General features: G+C 34.0%; 1 protein-coding gene across 1 annotated transcript in view; it reads left to right on the top strand.

The window, feature by feature from the left end:
* Prmt3 (protein arginine methyltransferase 3) overlaps window positions 1-22,414 on the top strand; it is a 125,973-nt gene that overhangs the window by 39,444 nt on the left and 64,115 nt on the right. The window contains exon 11 of the mRNA XM_047518548.1: window positions 20,190-20,268. Within this exon, the coding sequence (XP_047374504.1) occupies window positions 20,190-20,268 (79 nt within the window). The remainder of the gene's footprint in view (window positions 1-20,189; window positions 20,269-22,414) is intronic.

Raw genomic sequence — 22,414 nt, 5'->3', positions numbered from 1 at the left:
GCATGGGTATGCAGGTATCACTTTTGTAAGCCGACTTCATTTCCTTTGAATAAATACCTAGGAGTAGTAGCTGGATCATATCATGGCTCTAGTTTTAGTTATTTGAGGAACCTCCATACTGTTTTCCTTACTGATTATGCCAATTCATTCCCATCAACAGCATATAAGTTTCCTTTTCTCCACATTCTCCCTAGCATTTGTTATTTTGTTTGTTTGTTTGTTTTGATAATAGCCATTTATTTGACTGGGGTGACATAGAATCACATAATAAAATCTCAGTAAGAAACCGTTCAGTTTTTAAAAGCTGTACAGATGTTTAACTTGTGTAAATAGTGGATGAGTTACTAGACTAGTTTTGATTTGGATTTCCCTGATGACTAAAGATATTGAGCAATTTTTGTTAATGTTTTTATTGGCCTTTTATACTTTTTTTGAAAAGTATGTTTAAATCATTTACCTACTTTTAAATTGGATTATAACATGTTCTTCTTAAGTTTTGGTTTTTTTTTTTTTTTTTTTAATTTGTATTGTATTCCTCTATCAGGTGACTAGTTCACAAAGATATTCTTCCATTCTGTAGTTTGTCTCTTCATACTGTTGATTGTTTCTTTGGCTGTGAAAAACTTTTTAATTTGAAGTAACCTCATTTGTCAATTCTTGTTTTTGTTTCCTGGGCTTTTGAGGTAATATTCAGGAAATTTTTGCCTGTGTTAGTATCTTGAAGTGTTTTCCCTACATGTCTCCTAGTAGTTTTCAAAGTTTCAGGTCTTACATTAAGGCTTTTCATCCATTTTGAGTTGATTTTTGTACAAGTGAGAGTTTCAGTCTTTTGCATGTGGCTATCCAGTTTTCCCAGCATCATTTGTCAAATAGGCTGTCTTTTCTCCATTAACTCATTGGCCATAGACATGCTTTTATATATAAGTTTTTGCCGAAACATGAAAGCAGAGAGGTACTATATGATGGGATTTTTAATGTTTCTTTGAAGTCTCTTGGCCCTGGTGCTCACTAAGTGGGGCTTGTTATTTCTCAGTTCCTCAGTTTGTGTCTCTATAAAGTGAAGGTACTGGGGCTGGGGAGATAGCTCAGTTGGTAGAGTGCTTGCCTTGTAAGCACAAGGCCCTGGGTTCAATCCCCGGCACCGCAAAAAAAAAAAAAAAAGTGAAGGTACTTAACTTCATGGGACTTTTGTGAAGATTAAATGATTAATTAATACGTGTGAATTTCTTAGGACAGTTTCTGCCAAATGGTAATATCACAATAATTAGCTGTTCAGTTTTTGAAAGTTGTACAAGCATTTAAGTTGTAGAACTAGTAAATGAGCTGCTAGACTAGGTTATTCAATAAGTGGCATTTGAAAATGGTAAAATGCATGAAGAGAAGAATATTGACTCTTGAAGGAAGGATATTCTTAGGGTTTCTCCCTTGCTTATAGTCCTTTGTAAAAGCAGAAGACTTGCAATTTCCATGGCATTTACCCTACCTATAATTTGTAAAAATAAGAATGAACATTAGCTGATCGATATGGATTATTAGGGTTGGGATATTATTAGTATTTATTTTAACATAGGCTGAATTAAAATGTATTATATGTATATTAAGCAAAATTCTGTTTGCTACCTTCTAAATAATTTTTTAGATAATGCTGACAATATCTAAGGATTTTAGGTGAAGTATAAAATATACAGTTCACAATAATATTTTTTAATATTATGAATGTTAACAGAGGAGTATTTTTTCATAGATATACTAACAATGTGAATCAAGAATCAAATGAAAGCACAGTATAAAGAGAGTTTAAAAAGAAAATTAAAAGAGCAAACAATAATTAAGAGTAGGTCCCTTTATGTGTAATTATTTATGCTTTATAACTTTTACTTTTGTTCTTGTTTGTGCTCTTAACTACTTCTCAGTGACTCTTTTATTTAATATTAATATTTGTTTCAGTTAGAATCTAGATCACTTTAAATTATGAGACAAGTGTACATTCAGAGTTTTAAATTTCATTTTCAAGGGAAGACGTACTAGGGGTGAGCCCAGACTCTCAAGCTAGTAGGCAAGTGCTCTCTTGCTTAATAAAACCCCAGCCCTTTTTTATTTTATTTTATTTTGAATTAGGGTCTCACTAAGCTGCCAAGGCTGGTCTGGAACTTTGGTTTCGATCTTTCCAGTAGCTGGGATTACTTGTGTGCACCACCACTGAACTTTAACTTTCTCATATAGCACAACAGTTAGTTTCTCTTTTAGAAAAAGAGTATCTGTCTTCATGCCCTTTCTCCTGAAATCACTTTGACCTAAAAGAAAATACTACTTGATTAAAAAAAATTTTTAAAGAAAAAAAATGATAACTTTTTTTTTTTTTTTTTTTTTTTCTTTTTTTAAAGACATGGTCTCTCTATTTTGCCTAGGCTGGTCCTTAGCTTGTGAGCTCATGTGATCCTCTTGCCTTGGTCTTCCACGTCATAGATCACTAATTTGGAATATTTATTAAATCTCAGAAATTGAAGTACTGATAGACTCATTTCAATATCAGAAATTGTTGTATGAGAAGAAAATGCCCCATTTAGAATTGAAAAAGTAACTGTAGATAAGTGGAAAGATATTATGAGGTTTATTGTTGAAAGACATTATAAAGAAGCTAGTTTTCTTATTAATCTAAAGATTTAACACATTCCCAATAAACATGCCAGCAGTATTGGGGTGAAGTTTGAAAAAATCAACACTATACAGAAATGAAAAGAACCGAAGAGCAACTAGCATACTGTTTGAGAACAAGGTGGGATAAGCCTACCAGATATCAACCTATAAATTAAAACATAGTAATTAAGACAGTGTTGAAGTAATGCCAAGAATCCAAACAGATTTGTGGAACAAACACTTAGAGTCACTTGATTTGTGGTAAAGTTAGCACTGCAAAGTTGTGAGGAATAACTGGATATTCTTAGTGGGAAAGAAGGGAAGTAGGACTCCTACCTCATAGGAAAGAGAGATCAGTTCCAGATAGATTTAATTCCAGAATGTGAAATGAGCTTTAGAAACAGCATATGAAGTGATAATATTCATGACTCTGATTATAGAACAATTTCTAAAGATCCTCCAAATTCGAAAGTTAAAGGAAAATATGTATGTGGACTGTGTTGAAATTAAGAGGTTCTGTTCATAAAAGACATGTTTAAGAGAGTCAAATCTGTGGTCTTTCTGAACTTCTTTTATGCATGAATACAATAAATGGGCATTTATCAAAATGGTTAGTGCAATATTATACATTAAAATATGCTAATTTTCTTGAATTATACAGAGAAAAAGATTGAAATAGTTGGCACCCAAAATGATTAGCATTAAATGTACACTTACAGTGTCCCAAGCACGGTTCTAAGGGCCACATGTATTCGCTGAATCCTAGCAAAAATGCTGCTAGGAAGTTGAAGTAATTTGACCAGTTCACTTTACTGTTGAGCAGAGTTGAACCCGTTCTTCCTTAGAGAGCCTATCCATCATGCTTTTCCATCTTTCTAAAAGACATCCTAAGGTTTGGAAAGAGATTTTAAATGTCTTTGAGTTGTTCTGCTTTTGTGTTGACTCTAATTCTCTGCTCTGAGAGATGAGGACAGTGTCATCTTCACAGTGTTTCTCTTCTTACTGGTTGTTATGGTCTTACATTGCTGAGTTTAATCTTATGACTAATACTTAATGTTTGCTTCTTCATTTTACCACATAATCGTCACCACTGCATTAACACATATTCACAAGTCTCCTAGGCATCTTGATCTTGCACAAAAGACAGTTTAATAATAAGTAATACCAACACACGTTTTTTTTTTAAAACTTCACATAGAGTTGCATCCCACTTTTTGCAAACAGATTATTGGCATGAAATCTGCAATGATTATGCAGTGAAATAAAGTAATAATTATTCATCTTTTTTTTGAACCACATCTGATTTATTTTAAAAAGTTACATGAGGTTAGTTGTAATGTATACTTTAGGCATCTTATTAATTATTCATCTTTTATCAGCAATTGTATATTTTAGAACATTTGGATACCAACTATTCTTTTACTGTGGCTTCTCCACATTTTACTTTACATCATCTCTAAATAAAATGGATTATATTATCAAGGTTTTTTTCATGTGATCTTGAGTACTGTATTCCCTAATATGATAATTTTGAGTGCCTATTTCTTGTCTTCAGCTCCTGAACAGTTTCTTGAAATGTTCTTTTTCCTACAGAACCTTTCCATTGTTCTTTGGGGAATTCTGAAGCTAACCTGTGTTCTTTTTCCCTGATAAATGTTTTAATTGTTACATCTAGTTGTCCTGCTTTATTTAGGGCAATTTTCTCCTATATTCTTCACCTTGACTGGACTGTGAGCATTGTCTCCTTTTCCCCATGTTCATTCACTAGATTTAGCAAATGGTCTCAGTGTAAAAGCCAGCTTACTAGATTATTACTGAATCTAATAAGATGTTTGTTCATTCCTCCTCCCTCCTCCTCCTCTTCTCTTCTCCTTCTTCCTTTTCTTCTCCTTCCTCCTCCTCTTCCTCATCATCATGTAGGGGATCAGTAGCTCCTAGAGTGCATTTCTGCTGGAAACCTGAAGTAGGTTATATTCTTCTAGATCATGAATCATTCCACTAGTAAAAATTTCTATAGCCTCAAAATATACAATTTATAACTATTATGGAATCACTCTGTCTTAGTCCATTTTGTGCTGCTTTGACAAAATCCCTGAGAATGGGTAATTTATAGACAATGAAAAATTCTGTTTTGGCAGCTGGAGGTCCAAGACCAAGACACTGGCAGGTTTCGTGTCCAATCAGAGCCTGGTCTTTGCTTATAAGATGGCACCTTGTTGCTCTGCTCCAGAGAAGACAGTGTATCCTCACATGGAAGATGGGAATGGACCCTGTCCTTCAAGCCCTTTTATAATGATCCTAATCCTACCCATGAGGGCTTTACCCTTTTAATTTAGTCACCTCCTAAAGATCCTACTTAACACAACCATGTTGGCAATGAGGTTTCAGCGTATGAATTTTGGGAGAGACATTCATAAATTAACATACACTGTTATGTATTTCTTTATTATGTTTATGTGATATATTTCTTTAATATGATTCTCTTAAAATTCTACTCTTAAAAGTACAACTAAAGTATTAACTTACACTTTTATTAAAGAGAAGAATACCCAGTTCTAATTCATCATTTTTTTCAGCCAGTTTTGGGAATTAGGAATCTTGGTTTAGAAATACACATGTATCCTCTACCTTCAACCTTGGAAAGTGATTCTGTATGTGTATAGTAAGTCCTTCACATGCTTTTGGAAAAATCTTTGGATGATTCACTTATCCCTTGGATAGATCTGTTTATTGGACAGTTAGCCCCAGTTTGAGGGAAGGGGCCAGTTTGTTGATTGGTTAAGTCAGAGTGCCATCTAGTGGGAGAAAGACTGTTAAACTAATCGAAATTTTCAAACTTTTAGAACATGTAGACAAAACGATCTCTTATCCTAAGCTATGTCCTTGAGAAGTCAGCAAGACTAAATCGTGAGAACTGTATCTTGTAAGGTGAGAAAAGAGGAAGGAAGTAGTCCTGCAGGTCAATAGCAAACACACAAACAGGTACCTGATGAATGGTGGTTATCACCATGATTCTTTATTTTCTTACATGGAAAGTGGCAGTCAAGTAGAGTAACAAGTAGGTGATGCTCAAATAATCATGATATGCATGTTAAATTTTATCAACTTCTGATTATATACTAATATAGAAATGTTAACAATTTTATCCTTCCATTGTCTTTATTTTGCCACTCAGGTCCCACCCCTAATTCTCCAACAAAATCTGTTACAGTTTTTAATACATCTTTCCTGAAATATTTTAATCTCTTATAAACACATGTATGTCTCTTCACTTGGCATACTCAGTCCTTTAACAAACACTGTGGCTTCTATGTGCTGGCACTGTTGAAGGCAATATAAAACAGTATGCAAAGCAGGGTATAATCCCTATACTTATATTTACTGTAGGGTAGACATAGTCTAACTCCTGCTCTGTACCTTGCTATTTTCATTACTTTTAAACCTATAAATTCTCCTCTAATAGCTGCTATAGCTGCATCTCCCAAACTTTTTCTATTCAAAATACCACCTACCTGTGATTTATCCTTTGATCCATAGATTGTTAAGAAGTGTGCAGTTTAATTTCCAAGTGTCAGAATTTGTTTTAGGTGTCAGTTGATTTCTAATTTAATTTCATCAGATTAGAGAACCTATATGCTATCATTCCTTTAAGTTTGTTCAGAATTGTTCTATGACCCAGCATATGGTCTTTGTGAATATTCCATATTGATGTAAAATGAATATGTTCTGTTATTGCTAGATGAACTGTCACATAATTGTCTTTTGAATCAAATTGGTTGACTGTATCATTTAAGTCTCTTCTTATTCATTTTGTCTGTTTTTTCTATGAATTTCTGAAAGAAAAATAATGAAATTTCTACCCATTGTTTCTCTCTTCTCTCTTTTTTTTTTTTCTCTCTTCTCTTTTGTCAGTTTTTCCTTCAAGTGTTTTAGTGGTTGTTAGATATATACACACTAGGATTATTGTGTATTCTTTCTAGTTTGGCTTCTTTGTATTTATGAAGTGGTGTTCTTTGACCCTGCTAATATTTTTGGTTCATTTACATTGTCTACTCTTGTTACAGACACTGGAATTTAAGTTTTGTTTTGTTTTGTTTTGTTTTTTGCTTTACAATAAGGTAAGAAAGCAATACATATTCAGTAGAAACAATGCCTCAGATTTTGAAATATGATCTGTTCCAAAGCTAGCAATGTGATAAGAAACTACCACATTGTGATAGGAAACTTGCAAGGCTGAGCAACAGCAGCACCACTGAGAACCTATAGCTTCCAGGCAACCACATAATCACCAGGGTCAACAACTGATAATTCAGCTTGTTCTGTGGTGTTGGGTAAGTTAAGAGTATTAATTTTTAATTTATAATATTTTCAATTTGTGATGTGTTTACTGGAGCATCCATCATGAGTCAAGGAGCACCTGTAATTTATTTCTGTAAGCCACTCTTATTGATCCTGTAATTATTTATGCATTAATAATGCCTGTAATCTAAATGTTTCTTTTGTACAAATCGGTCCTACTTTTTTTTTTCCAGAAAAAAGAATGAAAGACTACTAGGTCTTTTTAGATTGTTATTATTTGTCCTTTTCTGAATTTTACAAACCAATGATACATAACCATGATACAAGATTCAAAAGATATGAGTTTATAGCGAAAAATTGGTCTCCTTCCCTTATCAATACCCTGTGATTGTATTCCCTTCTATGTGACAGTCGTTTTTCTTCTTAATTGTGTACTGTTCCATATGTGTTCTAAGCAGTTATTAAAAAAAAATGGATGTTTTTTCTTTTTGTTTTCTACATTTTTTATTGTTTGCATTATACTTGTACATATTGATGAAATTTGTTGTAACATATTGTACATGCACACAATATGACAACATAATTTGACCAATATCAGTCCCTAGCACTTTCCCCTCCCTTCCTCCCCTTGGTCCCTTTCCTATAATGATCTCTCTCTGATTTTTAGGAGATCCACCCCCCACCTTTCTTTTCCTCTTTTCCCTCTAGCTTCTGCGTATGAGAGAAAACATACAACCCTTCACCTTGTGCATTTGACTTATTTCTCTTAGCATAATCTATTTTCTTGCAAATGCCGTAATTTTATTTTTATTTATGGCTGAATAAAACTCCATTGTGTATATATACCACATTTTCTTTATCCATTCATCTGTTGATGGACACCTAGGTTGGATCCATAGTTTGGTGATTGTGAATTTTGCTGCTATAAACATGGATGTGACCAGGCGCAATGGTAAACTTCGGCATGATAGCACATGCCTGTAATCCCAGCAGCTCAGGATGCTAAGGCAGGAGGATTTCACATTCAAAGCCAGCCTCAGCAACTTAGCAACCTTATCTCAAAATTTAAAAAGGGCCAGTGATGTGGCTCAGTATTTAAGTGCCCCTGGTACCAAAAATAAAATAAACATGGGTATGAATATATCACTGTAGTAAGATGGCTTTAATTCTTCAAGATAAATACTGCGAAATGATATAGCTGGGTCATATGGTGGTTCCAACCCTACTCTTCTGAGGAGCTTCCATACTGATTTTCATAGTGGCTGTACTAATTTACAGTTCCACCAACAGTGTAAGAGTGTTCTTTTTTTCTCCATATTCTCTCCAGCATTATTATTTTTATTCTTGATGACTGCTATTCTACGGGTGTGAGATGAAATCTCAGTGTACATATACACATTTGATATGCATTTCCCTAATTGCTAATGATGTTTAACATTTTCCCATGTATTTGTTGGCCATTTATATTTCTTCTTTTAAGAAGTATCTGTTTAATTCATTTGCCCATTTATTAATTGAGTCTTTTTTTTTGGTATAAAGTGTTTGGAGCTCTTTTATATTTTCTACATATGAATCCTATCACAAGAGTAGCTAGCAAAGATTTTCTCCCATTCTGTGGGTTCTCTCTTCCTCTTCCTAATTGTTTCCTTTGCTGTGTAGCTTTTTAATTTGATGCTGTCCCACTTATTAACTCTTGGAATTATTTCCTGAACTTTCAGTGTCCTGTTGAAAAGTCATTGCCTGTGCCTAAAAGCTAGAGTTTTGACCCTGTGTTTTCTTCTAGGAGTTTCATAATTTCTGATTTAATTCTGAGATCTTTGATCCATTTTGAGTTGATTTTTGTGTGAGGGTCTAGTTTCATTCTTCAACATCTGAATAACCAGTTGTCCCAGCGCTATTTGTTAAAAGGGTTGTCTTTTTTTCAAATGTATATTTTTGGCACTTTTGTCAAGGATGAGATGACTGTATGTGGGTTTGTCCCTGTGTCTTCTATTCTGTACCATTGGTCTATTTGTCTGTTTTTATGTTCATACCGTGCATTTTTGTTACTGTAGTTCTGTAGTATGATTTGGAGTCAGGTATTATGATGCCTCTAGCATTGTGTTTGGCTTAAAATTACTTTGGCTACGCTGGGTCTTTTATTCTTCCAAATGATACTTAGAACTTTTTTTCTAGTTCTGTGAAGAATGTCATTGGTATTTTGATGGGGATTGTATTGAATGTGTTTATTTCATTTGGTAGTATGGCCATTTTAGCAATATTAATTCTGCCTATCCATGAACATTTTTTTTTTTAATTTACTGCTTGTATCTCATTACAAGTTATTGGTCTGTTTAGGTTTTCTGTGTCCTTTTTATTCCGTTTTGGCAGATTGTCTGAAAATGTATTCATTTCTTCTAGGTTTGCCAACTTATTTGAGTCTCAGATTTTCAAAATAGTCCATAATGATCTGCTAGATCTCTAAGATGTCTGTTATGATTTCTCCTTTTCATCTCTAATTGTATTAATTTAGTTTTTCTCTCTTTTTCTTTTTGTTAGTTTGTCTGTGGGCTTATCAATCTTGTTTACCATTTCAAAGAACTAACTCTTTGTTTCATGGGTCATTTTTATTCTCAAGTTCATTTATTTCAGCTCTGATCTTAATTATTTCCTTCCTTCTACTGATTTTGGAATTGGTTTCTTCTTCGTTTTCAAGGGCCTTGAAATAGTTCCCGTATGATTTGGTCATGTTGATTTCTAATTTCATTCCATTATAATCTGATAAGATGCAAGGAATTGTGTTAGTTTTTTTTTTTTTTTTTTTTTTTTGTATTTGCTAATAGCTGCTTTGTGGCCTAAAATGTGGTCTATTTTGGAGAAGATTCCATGAGCTACTGAGAAGAAAATATATTCAGCTGTTATTGGATGAAATATGCCATAGATGTCTGTTAGACCCATTTGATTTATAATAATATTTTTCATGTCCAGAGATACTTTACTGAGTTTATGTCTGGATGATCTATCTAATGGTAAGAGAGATTCATTGAAATCACCCAGTATTATTGTACTGGGGTCTCTCTGGGGTCTGAGTAGTGTCTTTTTTTATGTAATTAGTTGCACCCATGTTTGGAACATAAATATGTGTTTTTGTTATATCTTCTTGTTGGACTATTCCCTTTACCAATATGAAGTGACCTTCTTTGTCTCTTCTGATTAATTTTGATGTGGAATTTGATTTGTCAGATACAAGAGTAGCTACTGCTGCTTGTTTTCAGTCTCCATTCACATGGTATATCAATTTGCATTCTTTCACTTTCAGCTTGTGATTGTTTTTGCCTGTAAGGTGCATCTCTTGCAAACAACATAGAGTTGGGTCTTGTTTTTAATCCATTCTGCCAGACTCTGTATTTTAATTAAAGAGTTGAAACCTTTATAGAAGATGTTTATTAATTATTGCCATTTTTATTTATCTTATCATGTTTCATTTAATCCTATTTCTCATTTGCTTAGCTACTCTTCGAATGAGATTTGTTCTTTTGTGAGCTCTGAGGTTTGTTTTTATTTCTTCTTTGTGCAGTATTTAAGTTCTGTAATGCTGGTTTAGTAGTCATGAATTCTTTTTTCCTGCTTATCTTAGAAGGTTTTATTTATCTTTAATTTTGAATGTTAGCTTTGCTGAATATAACAGTTTTGGTTTACAGTTATTTTCTTTCAGAACTTGAAACCCATTGTTCTGAGCACCCATGGCTTTATAGAGTTTGTACTAAGAAATCAGAAGTGACTCTGATTGACTTGCCTCTAAATGTAACCTGATGTTTTTCTCTTGAGGCTTGAGGCTTTTAAAATTCTATCCTTGTTTTGTATGTTAGGCATTTAAATTATAATGTTCATGGAGATGTTCTTTTCTGATTTTGTCTGTTGGGGTTCTGAATGCCTCCAGTGTCTGGATATCCATCTATTCTGAAGGTTTAAAATTTTTTCTGTTATTATTTTCCTGAAGAGTTTATCAACTCTGGTAGCCTACATCTCACAACTCTCCTCAATTCCAGTGATTCTTAAATTTTGTCTCTGTGTTGTTCCAGAGTTTTTATATATTCTGATCAAGGTTACTTTTTTTTTTTTCTTTCATACTATCTAAATGTATGGCTGACCACTTTTCCAGCTTTGAGATTCTGTCATCTACATGGTCTACTTTATCAGACCTTCAGATGACCATTTTATTTTTTTGTAGTATGTCTTTCATTTCCAAGATTTCTGTTTGGTGTTTTTTCAATATTTCTATCTCCTTATTGAATTTCCCATTCACATTCTATATTGACTTCCTTAATTCATTCAGTTGGAATGAATTGGAATTCATTGATCACTTTTATAATGATGCCTATGAATTCCTTATCTGATATTTTATCTACATCAATATTTGGGGAATTATTTACTGGTGAATTATGAACTTTGAGACATGTGTGCTAGCTTGCTTTTTCATATTTCTGGTATTCGTATGTTTGTTTTATGCATCTTTTGGGAGGTATTTCTCTTCCACTCTTATGTGTGGGTCTTTGTAGAGCACATTCTTCTCTTGCCAATATGTGCTAGAGTGATGTGAATTGAGACCCCTTGTAGGTGTGGTGTCCACAGCCTTTGTGTTATTTGTTTTTGCTGTAGCAATGGATGTTCATAGGTGGGACCCGGGGGCCCATCCCTACCTGTTTCTACTTGGGACCTGTTTTGGGGTTTCATCTCTTCTATTCTTTGTATTAAAGTATAGCTGAATATTAAGTGTCATTAATTTGTGTGTGAAGCACTGTGTGCTGTCTTTTGGTTGAGTTTAGTTCAGCAGCAGAATTTCTACCCTGTGAACTTGTAGTGTTCTGTAGGTTCCTAGCACCTCACAGAATGGGGAGAAGCAAACAATAGCAACAAGCATTGCAAAGAATATATACCATTAAACTAAATATTTGGTTTCTACTATCACATCTACAATGTTAGTTGCCATAAAAAAAACAAATGATAGAGCAGTAATTGCCAGCAGCAAAAACAATAAGTAACTGTGAACTGCATCTGGCATTAAAGCAAACAACAGGGGTCAACTACATCATCTATAGCAGTAAATAATTGCAGGAGCATTAGTGGTGGGAGCATGCGAGTTATATCAACTAATTAGTGCTAAAAGATGGTAAGAATACAGTTTTTTAAGAGAAAAAAAATGATTGGAATGTAGAAAAGAGCTCATCATTTCAAAAAGTGAACAAAATGCAGAAGAGATGTAGCATATGATGGTTATTAAGGAAGGAGGAGAAAAAATAGAAATAATAAAGGGAAAGAGAAAGAGAAAAATGGAATTTGGCTGTTAGCAGAAGAAAAGAGAGGAAGAGAAACAGACAAATGAAAAATAATACAAAATAAAACCAACACATACTAATCAAAAACCCTAACCTTCAAAAGACATGAATCGGTCAGCCCAGCAAACACACACACACACACCAAAAAGAAGAAGAAGAAGAAAAGAAAAAGATTCTTTATGAAAAATTTAAGAAATCAATTTCACTGAGGTGGTCAAAATAATCTGCAAGAATAGATGGACATTGTCTATGCCTGTCTGCCTCTCTTTCTGTTTCTTCTTGGACTATGTACTGAGAACAATAAGGGCTGGGGGTCATTATCCCTTTCTTTTTTGGTGCTGTTTACCAACCTGCCAGTTGGAGTGGCCTAAGACTAAAGCTGGATCAAATAATTCTTAGCTTTTATTCTCTCCAGTATGAGGTAGGACGGTATGATGAGTATTATCAGTTGGAGTTTTGTCCGCGCAGACCAGATTGATGCACTCCTAGTGTAGGGCTGCTACTGAATTTTTAAGAGTGGAGTTCCAGCAGGTGGGACTTAGGTCTAATCAGGCCTCAGAGGCTTTGCTGGGTGGTTTCTGCTGTGGAGAGATTAGATTAACACACTCCTAAGGTCTGATAGTTCCCAATCTCTGCTGGGAGTTTGTATCCTCCCAAGGATTTTACTCTTGGGATAAGGGAACCAATGCTTCACCCCCTCAACAGCCTTTCCTGGCTTCCCAGGCTAACCTCAGTGTATTCACACCCACTTATTCAGATTTGGGACCACTTCAGCTGGTCACATGAGCCACCAGACTCAAAGGGAGAAGCGAGTTGGGCTCCCCTTCACTTTTCCAACTTGAATCCTCCTGGGTAAAATATTCTCTGTGCCTGTGTCACTTACATTCTGCTAGGCACACCCGAGGCTGCACAGAAGGTGCTTACCAGGACAGTGTGGCTGTTTTTGTTCTAATCTCCTTGCTCCACAGCAGGAACTGCAGCATGGTTACCTCAGGATGGCTCTGCCTCAGCTCTCCTGGCCACTTGGGAAACATGGGGCACTTCTGAAGCACCAGTGCACGGTGCAGCCTTGGGATCAGCTAAGAGCAACCTGCTTTTCTGATCTCAGGTTTTTCCATCCTAAATTTGTCCATTTTGTTTCTATGTTCCCCTTCCTCTATGCTGAACCAGCACAGTTGCCACAAGTGATTTAGCTCAATGTAGTCTCTTTTTTGCCTAATGTACCCAAATTTCTGCATCTGTAGGACACTCTGACTGTCCAATATTGAGTTTTAGTGAAATCTATCTTTCACCCACCTGACAGAGAAGCAGTACTTCTTCTGCTTAAATCCTGAGTTACAGAGCAACCAAGAATGAAGTCTTCCTCTAGCTGGCCATCTTCAATCTCCCTGGATGTTTCTCCATTCTTTATTCTTCCATATTATCATATATTATATAAATTAGTCATAAAGATATTCTCCTGATAACCTTTTAAGTTGTAAACTATATACAGCAAATTGTATGAGCTTACAGGTATGGTGTAACATAGTGAATACCTAGTAAGCCATTAGTCAGATCAAAATAGAACGATCATCCCAATATTTCTCATTTACAATTCCTTCCCTGTCCCCCAGGTAACCACTCTCCTGATGTTTGTGCTGATCATTTCCTTGCTTTTCTTTGTGGTTTTACCACTTACATTTACATCCTTGAACAGACAAGTTTATATTTATCAGTTCTTAATATTTACATAAGTAGTAGTACCACAATGTAAGTATCTTCTGGTATAAAAAAAGAAAAAAGTTTTTTTCTTTCTTTATTCAGTAATATTTATAACACTCAGTAATATTGCATGCAAGGATAATTTTTTTTTATTTTGTGATATTTTTATATAAATGTGCAACAATGTGTTTTTTCCTTCTACTGATGATGTGTACTCATATCTACTTTTTTCCAAAGTAATAAAGTATTTACTTCATGCTTCTGTAGACTTGCCAACAATGGTTATTATATGACTGTTAATCTAGTAGTAGTCTTTCAGTGGTTTCCATTGAAATCATTTGGATCATAATGAAGTAGCATGTCTGTATATGATTAGTGGATATTTATATTTCTTGTTTTATGAAGTAATTATATTTAATTATTTTGCTCATTTTTCTTTTGCCTGCTTTAAAAAAGCATTACTGTTTTTCATTGGAGATAGAAATATGTGACCACCCAGTATCTTTTTAAGCTCTAACTGACCTTTTGGTTCTTTTTATAGCTTTTGAAAATGTTTTTACTCATATATTACAAATTATACATAATAGTGGAGTTCATTGTGACATATTCATACATGTATATGACATAATTTGCTCTTATTGCTTTCTCCATTACTTTCCTGTTCTTTCCTCCTCATCCCTCCTTAATAAGCACAAGTTTTGGATTTTAATGTAATCAAATTTTTTGCTGCACATCCAGAAATTCTGCCAGATTGGGATTAGATTTTGTAGGCTTCTATGTTTGTTGCAAGTAAATTTTTTTCTTTATAAAATTTCAAATTATTGACTATATATCATCCATTTTTCTCTAGATTAACACTTTATTCTAATTGCAACTCTGTCTTGACTCATCTTTTTCTTTAGTACCTATATTTTGCCTGGGGAGTTGTGTTTCAGTGATTGCTTTATTTGAACTAAAAATATTAGAGAAGTGAAACACCTTATACTGAAGATATCACAGAGTTATTTTTCTGTTATTATTGATGAATCGATGAATCTACCAAGAATATATCATGAACAGGCATTAAAAATAAGGAAAATAAGGTTTCCATTTTTATGAATGATGCTAATATTCTGGTCCTTGATTTAATTACATATTCTGTGATACTTAATTTTTAAAGGGTAAATGCAATATTTAATTTTTAAAAAAGTAAATGACACTTTTGAAAGAAGAATGCCCCATGAGCATCATAGGAGAAAATATCAGGTATAATTCTCCTTCCAGATGGTACCCCTACAGGTGAGGCAGTAGCCTGTGAAATTACAATCTGAATTACACTGCAGAGGACCAGGGCATTTGGAGCAAGGCTTTCTGATATCAGTAATAAATGACTTGGTTCAGAACCAAGGACAATTTCCAGGAACTTAAAGACTGTTCTTTCACATAGGGAGCCTATAGTAAAATGAAGTTTTAGCAAACTGGAAAGTTGAGAAAAAGCACAATAACCATTAGCTATACATTTAGGAATCTTTTCATCTGTGATAGTCTTAACTAGGTATATTAATTCATCTCATAATGTCCTATATTAGTTCTTCACATATTCTAGTATTTACATTGACTCTCCAAATTAATATTCTCATTGTGAATGGATGATGGAGAAGAGCTAGTTGCCAACTGAGATATCACTGAAAGATTCCTAATCATATACTCATTGTACATTCTAATCTTAATGTGTTCTACAGGAAATTTTTCTTTTTGAAACACTTGAGTCCTAAATTACAAATGTAGTCCAATATAAATATTAAATCTTATTTACAATCAGGCAAATCAATTTAAGAAGGTATATAAAATAGTGATACAGAACTTGAACTGTGTAGTAAGGCCAAGGTTCAAATTCTACTTTATTCACTCTGTTTGACTCTATGCTAATTTTTAGGTCTTAATTTTTAGGAAAAGGCATCTACTGGGGATTAAATCCAGGGTGCTTTACCACTGAGCTACATCCGTAGCCCTTTGCTTTTTACTTTAAAACAAGGTCCTAAGTTGCTTAGGACCTTTTAAGTTGCTAAGGCTGGCCTCAAACTTGGAATCTTCCTGCTGGGATTACAGGCATGTGCCACTGAGCGCAGCCAGGTCTTAATTTATTTAACATTTCTAAATCTTAGTTTCCTCTTCAGTGAAATGGAAATAATTAATACAGTGTACTTTGTGGGAGAATTAAACACGATAATTCTCACATAGCCTTAACAGTTATCACCACTTTTATAACTTGAGAGCTTTAGTTTTAAACAACAAAGCATCACTTAAAAATAACTAATTTTAATTTATACCAGAAAATTTTTGAAAAGAAAGCACTGTTTCATTATAGTGAATATAATTATAAACATTTACAGTATTAACTCTTTTTTGGTGGGGGGGGGGCAGGTACCATGGATTGAACTCACAACGACTGAGCCACATCTCCAGCCCTATTTTGTATTTTATTTAGAGACAGGGTCTCACTGAGTTGCTTCTTATAGCACCTTGCTTTTGCTGAGGCTGACTTTGAACTTGGAGTTCTGCCTCATCCTCCCCAACTGCTGGGATTACAGGCATGCGCCACTGTGCCCAGCCAGTATTAACTCTTATTCATTTATTCGTCCGGTAGTTACTTAATGAGTTCTTTATGTACCAGACACATTTCCAGCCCTCAGGAATATAGCTTCAAACTATACAGACAAAGTCCTTGTACTTCTTGAAGCTTATATTTTAGTGAGGAAACAGAAAAAACACAAAAATAAAAGTTTTAATATTTTTATTCATAAGTGCTATGATAAAATTGGCAAAGAAATGGACCTTAATGGTAAAAGAAGGGGTATTTTACAAAGATCATCATATAAATACTTTCTGATGGAGTTAACAGTTGAACACATACCTGAATACCAGTTCAAACAAATAACCAGTAAAATAGTTGGTCATTGAGTTTTAAATAATGTAGCCTATCTCCTAAATGAGAAGAAACTTGTGTTCTTTTTTTTTTAATACTTTTAAGTTCACTATAAAATTATTCATCATAATTTATAATTACTTTGAAGGAATGCTTTTCCATTTATTTGCTAGCTTCCAACAGAATAGAAACCTCTTCATATGCAAGCACCATCTTGCTATTAGAATGAAAAAGATATCAGAAATAAAGGATATTGTTTTTGATGATATACCAATGAAGAGAGAAAAAAGTGGTGAAAAATGACAAAGGGTGAAAAGCTTTAGCCGTCCATCCATTTCAGTCTCAATTCTAACCTATAGTTCACTGACCCAATATGGCAACTTCTACCAAATTAAATGCACTTTTGTCCATCTTTTTATTTATTAACTGTGTACCAGGTGCTGTGCTGAATCCTTTGCATGTATCAACAGAGGCATTTGATTATTTGCTAATAATGACTGACTGAGAGATGGAAAGCAAAGACATGACCATTATGGGAAGCATGGTTTTTCTAGTCAGTCAGGCATGGTTATCTTCTTGCTTTGACATATACTCTCTCACTGTTGAATTTTGCAGTATTACTTAATCCAGCTGTATGAATTAAAGTAAATTAATCTAACACTAGTTTCTATCATACTTAAGTAATTAGAACCTTAGAAAAAATAGGTAAAATAATTAGAATCTTAGTAACTATCTCTAATGTTGTCTGATCAGAATTATAATCTTGGCTTAGGTAATCATCATGGGGTATATGGAAAGGTGCCTCTTGGTATTTATTATTTCAAATGGAAGCAGACATGGGAAAGTCTTAAATATATGTAACCAAAATTGAGAATATGTTTTTTTCTCATGGGGGAAAAATGCCTGTGGTTATCTTTGTGAGAAGAATCTCAAACTTTGAATTAGCACTAATTTGGCCAATTTGGTTGAATCATTTTTATTGCCCTTTAAAATATTTTTTAGTTGTACAGAAATTTTGAGTGGTGTTATATTTTCGTTTCTGCACACACATAATCTAAGCTGATCAGGAAAAATAAGTGAATAAAGAAAATGTCAGCAGCTCAGGAGGCTGAGGCAGGAGATTACAAGTTCAAAGCCAGCTTCAGCAACTTAGAGAGGCCCTAAACAACTTAGTGAGACGCTGTTTCAGAATAAAAAAAATGGGCTGGGGATATAGCTCAGTGATTAAGTGCCCCTGGGTTCAATCCCTAGTACCCCCCGCCCCAAATGTATTTTGATAGACTCCTAAAAAAACCAAACAGAAGTTTGAGTCCAAACCAAGAGTTGTAGTATGTGACTATTAAAGTTCTGTGATTCTTGTGGGCTGGGGAGATAGCCCAGTTGGTAGAGTGCTTTCCTTGTCAGCACAAGGCCCTGGGTTCAATCCCCAGCACCGCAAAAAAAAAAAAGTTCTGTGATTCTGGACAATCTAGTAAGTCTTTATCCTCTCTAACAATTTTAAAATTCTGATTAGCCTTTAGAAATATATTTTTAAATAGCTCTTAATTTATTCTGCTAAGATTACTCCAAACCATTTTGCACATACTAAATTGTTTTAATCCTTATAACCTCCCATGAAGTAAAATATGATTGCTATTGTTGCTTTACAGATGAGGAAACTGAGGCACAATAATTAATTTGTCAAAGTCACATTAAGAAAGGGGCTTATCTGGGATTCAAATCCAGAAGTCGTCTTAACCAATATCTGATTGGTTCTGACCATATTATCAATTTAAAATACAGTATAATTTAATCTCTGATGAGTGGCTAATAAAAACTTTATATGCAGTAATTTAAGATGTTGCCAGAAGGAGTTTTCAGTCATTGGTTCAAGAACTTTTTTGGGTTTGTTTATAATACATGGAAGTAAGAGTCTGAACACATGGAAACAAAATACTTTGCCTTTGCTAATTATTTGAAAACATAATAATGAAAAATAGTTTGGTACAGTTTCAAACCAATAATAAACTTTTTTTTTTTTCCTATCCCAAAAAAGATTGGCCTGTAATGAATGCTTTCTTTGTTATTAAAGTATAAATTTTATTTTAACATTTTAAAATCTGTGAGTCTTGCAAATACTTGCACTTAAATGAAGTTAAATTGGTTGAGATTTTAGTTGAATTGCACAAATCCGTTGTTTGAGTACTCACATCAAATGGGAACTTTTAAGGAGTTTAACATATTACTGAAGTACCCAATCCAGAAAATATTTCTGCCAGATCCATAATTTTCCTAATGTGAATACATTAATAAGTGAGCTTTATTGTTAAGTCTTTGTGTGTAGGCAGTTATTTTCAGTTGATCATATTTCAGGCAGCACTAATTCTGTAAGATGTTGATATTTTAAAAATGATACTTGGTTAATATATATTCAGCAGCTCTGTTTATCACACCTCTATTCAGAACCTTTAGTGTGCTGATGTGCATTTTTGGGGTCTCTAAGGGAAAATATGGCATTTGGTGTTTCTCAAACTTCTTTGACTAAGGGAATCCCGCCCCCACCTTTGTTTTTTAATCAAAGAAAAAAATCACTGGACAGGGAATACATTGAGAAATTGTGCCCTAAACTAGAATTTTTTTCAACCTTGGTTATGGACGTTTTGGACAAAGTAGTTCCTTGTTGTAAGGACCTGTCTTATGAATTGTGGTATGTTTATCAGCATCTCTTGGCTCTACCTAGCAACTCTCCCAACCCCAATCCTCAGTTTTGACAGTCAAAAACATCTCCAGACTTTGCCATATGTCCCCCCAGGGGACAAAATATAGTTGAGAACCACTGCTCATGTTTAATATTGCAACATTTCAGGGAGTTACAGGATTTGTTAACAATTTCTATCTGAAATTTTCTTTTTATTGAGGTAGAAACAGTAGTTTGAAAAGTGGGATCACTCATATAGAAGGTTCAGTATGATCTACCATAATAAGATTTCTAGTTTCACCTTATAACCTGGCCTGATTTTCTAGTAAATTAATATGTGAAGAAATTACAAACAAAAAATAATTTAAAACTTTGTAGAATATTACATGAAAGACAAAAATATATTTTTTTATTAAAAGAGTAGTCCAGATATTTAAATCATTCTTTTTAAGAAGATACTATCCAGGGCTGGGGTTGTGACTCAGTGATAGAGTGCTCATTTTCCACGTGTGGGACTCTGGGTTCAGTCCTCAGCACCACATAAATAAATAAAGGTATTGTGTCCATCTACAACTAAAATAAAATATTTTTAAAAAAAGAAGATACTGTCCATTTCTAAAATCCATCTTTTCCTTTTAAAATCCATTTCATGCAGGGCTATTTTCTTCTTTTTGAATCTATGTTGGATTCTGTCCTTTATGCAAAGAACAAATACTTGGCAAAAGGAGGATCGGGTGAGTATAAAGTTTCAGTTTTAATAATCTAATTTTAGTCTGGTAGAACCAAATGAACCTTTGAATTTCAAATAAACTATGCATGGCTGAGAAAGTTCCCAGTAGAGATGAAAGATGTTTCCATTAGAAGCTTTAAGACATTCGTTTACTATATTGTTGAAGTAGAACATTATGTAAGATATGTAGGACTCCCAAGTTAATGGTATTTTCAAGAACATTTTTCAGAATAAAAATATTTTTTAGAATAAAAACATAAGGACTAGGTTCTTGAAACTTTTTAATATTCAAATCAAAATCTGGTAGAAATGCCTTTACAATTTTGATCTTCATGTCATTAAATTCCTTTTTTCCAGTAGTATATTTCTTACTAAGTTGGAAGTTATTCACTTTAATGTCAGATTTCCATGACTTCACTAAAATATACAGCCTGACTTCTCTGTGGTTTAACAAGAACATTTAAGTAGTGACTAGTTTCTACTAAGTTTCGAAGCACCACGTATCCTAAAAGTATGTAAATAAATCCCAATAAATTTGGAAGACTTTCTTTTCTGTGTCTGTAGAAAATATTTTATCCTAGTAACTCTACATATACAGAGGGAGATTGTGTTTTTACAGGCCTTTGCTTGAACAAATGTTGTCTTTAAGAGCAGGATTGTTTTGTTTATCTTTGTCACTTGTGCACACTTCTTGGCTTCTGGAACACAGAGCAACATACACACATTGATTTAAATCATTAAAACTGAATTGAATAGCTTTTGTCCTCCTTTAGCTTCTCCCTGTACCCTCCTTCTCTGAAAAATTCAAGATCAACAAATGGTTTTCACAGTCAGAGTACAGTTGAAAAATGTTACCTTGAAGTAGCTGGGCACAATGGTGTGCACCTGTATGCCAGCCGCTCAGGAGGCTGACACAGGAGGATCTGAAGTTCACAACCAGCATGGGCAATTTAAGTGAGACCCTGTCTCAAAATAAAACGAAACAAAAAAAAAAAACGGGAGATGTGGATCAGTAGTAGGGTGCTTGACTAGCATGCACGAAACTCTAGGTTCCATCCGGGTAACACATACATTCACACACACACACACACACACACACACACACACACACACACAGTTACCTGAAAGTAACCAAAAAGGGACATGTTGAACTAATGAGAAAGCACCTGACTATAACCTCCTACCCATCAGTAGTCTACAGAATTGCTCGTGCAGTTATGGTCTAGTTAAAAATCAATAATGTCAAAACATTCTCCCAAACAATTGAGTTCTTTATATAATACCATTTAAATGGATTGCCCCTTTATTTCCAAGATGTGCCCATTTTACCATATTTTCTGCAATCATATCAAGATAGGTTCCTGATCTCTGCCATGAACCTGGCTAGAATTTCTGGATCATTTTACTCTGTAACAATTGGCTATAATTTCTAAAATTGTAGTGGTTTTTTAAAATGAACATTAAAAAATATCTATCATTTGTTGATTGTTTACTAGCTGTCAAGTAATATACTCTCCCTTCATTTAGGTTATTAGATGTAATCTCACAAACAGCCCTTTGGGATTTTAGAAACAACCTCTAAAGGTGTCCTAGATAATACATATTAGTGACCGAGTCTTTTAATAAAAAGAACTGCCTGACTCTAATATCCATGTTCTTTTCACTTAATTTTGTTACTTCCTACTAAAGTGGTTTATGTCTAATCTGACTCTTGATGTGAAGTTCTAGGGAAAATTCAGATAACTGTTTCCATCCCCCCCCCCCCAAATGGTATTCATTGATCTTACTGAAGAACTGACAGCAATGTAATGCATTTAAATTGAATTCTCGGTGAAATTCATTAAGAACCTACAGCAATGTGAACCATGACAAAGCTATTTCCCATTATCAAAGGGATGAAAAGAAGGCTTCTAAGTCTAGTTCATTCTAATTTTTCTATAGCTAATATTAGTGTTAAGATAATCTGAAGCTATATTAGAAGAGGTTGGCATTTAACTGCTTAAAAAGTATTACTGAATGTTATTTGCTAACAATCAAAAGAAATGAGTAACATGGAATGGTTTAGCCTCTTTGTACACGAGTCATCATCATTTAAATACTCATTATTTTCTTGCGGATTTTCCTTTATGTTTTTTTGAAGGAAAAATTCA

The sequence above is a fragment of the Sciurus carolinensis genome, chromosome 11, assembly GCF_902686445.1.
Source record: "Sciurus carolinensis chromosome 11, mSciCar1.2, whole genome shotgun sequence".
NCBI lineage: Eukaryota > Metazoa > Chordata > Mammalia > Rodentia > Sciuridae > Sciurus > Sciurus carolinensis.
This window is presented reverse-complemented; position numbering and strand designations above follow the sequence as displayed.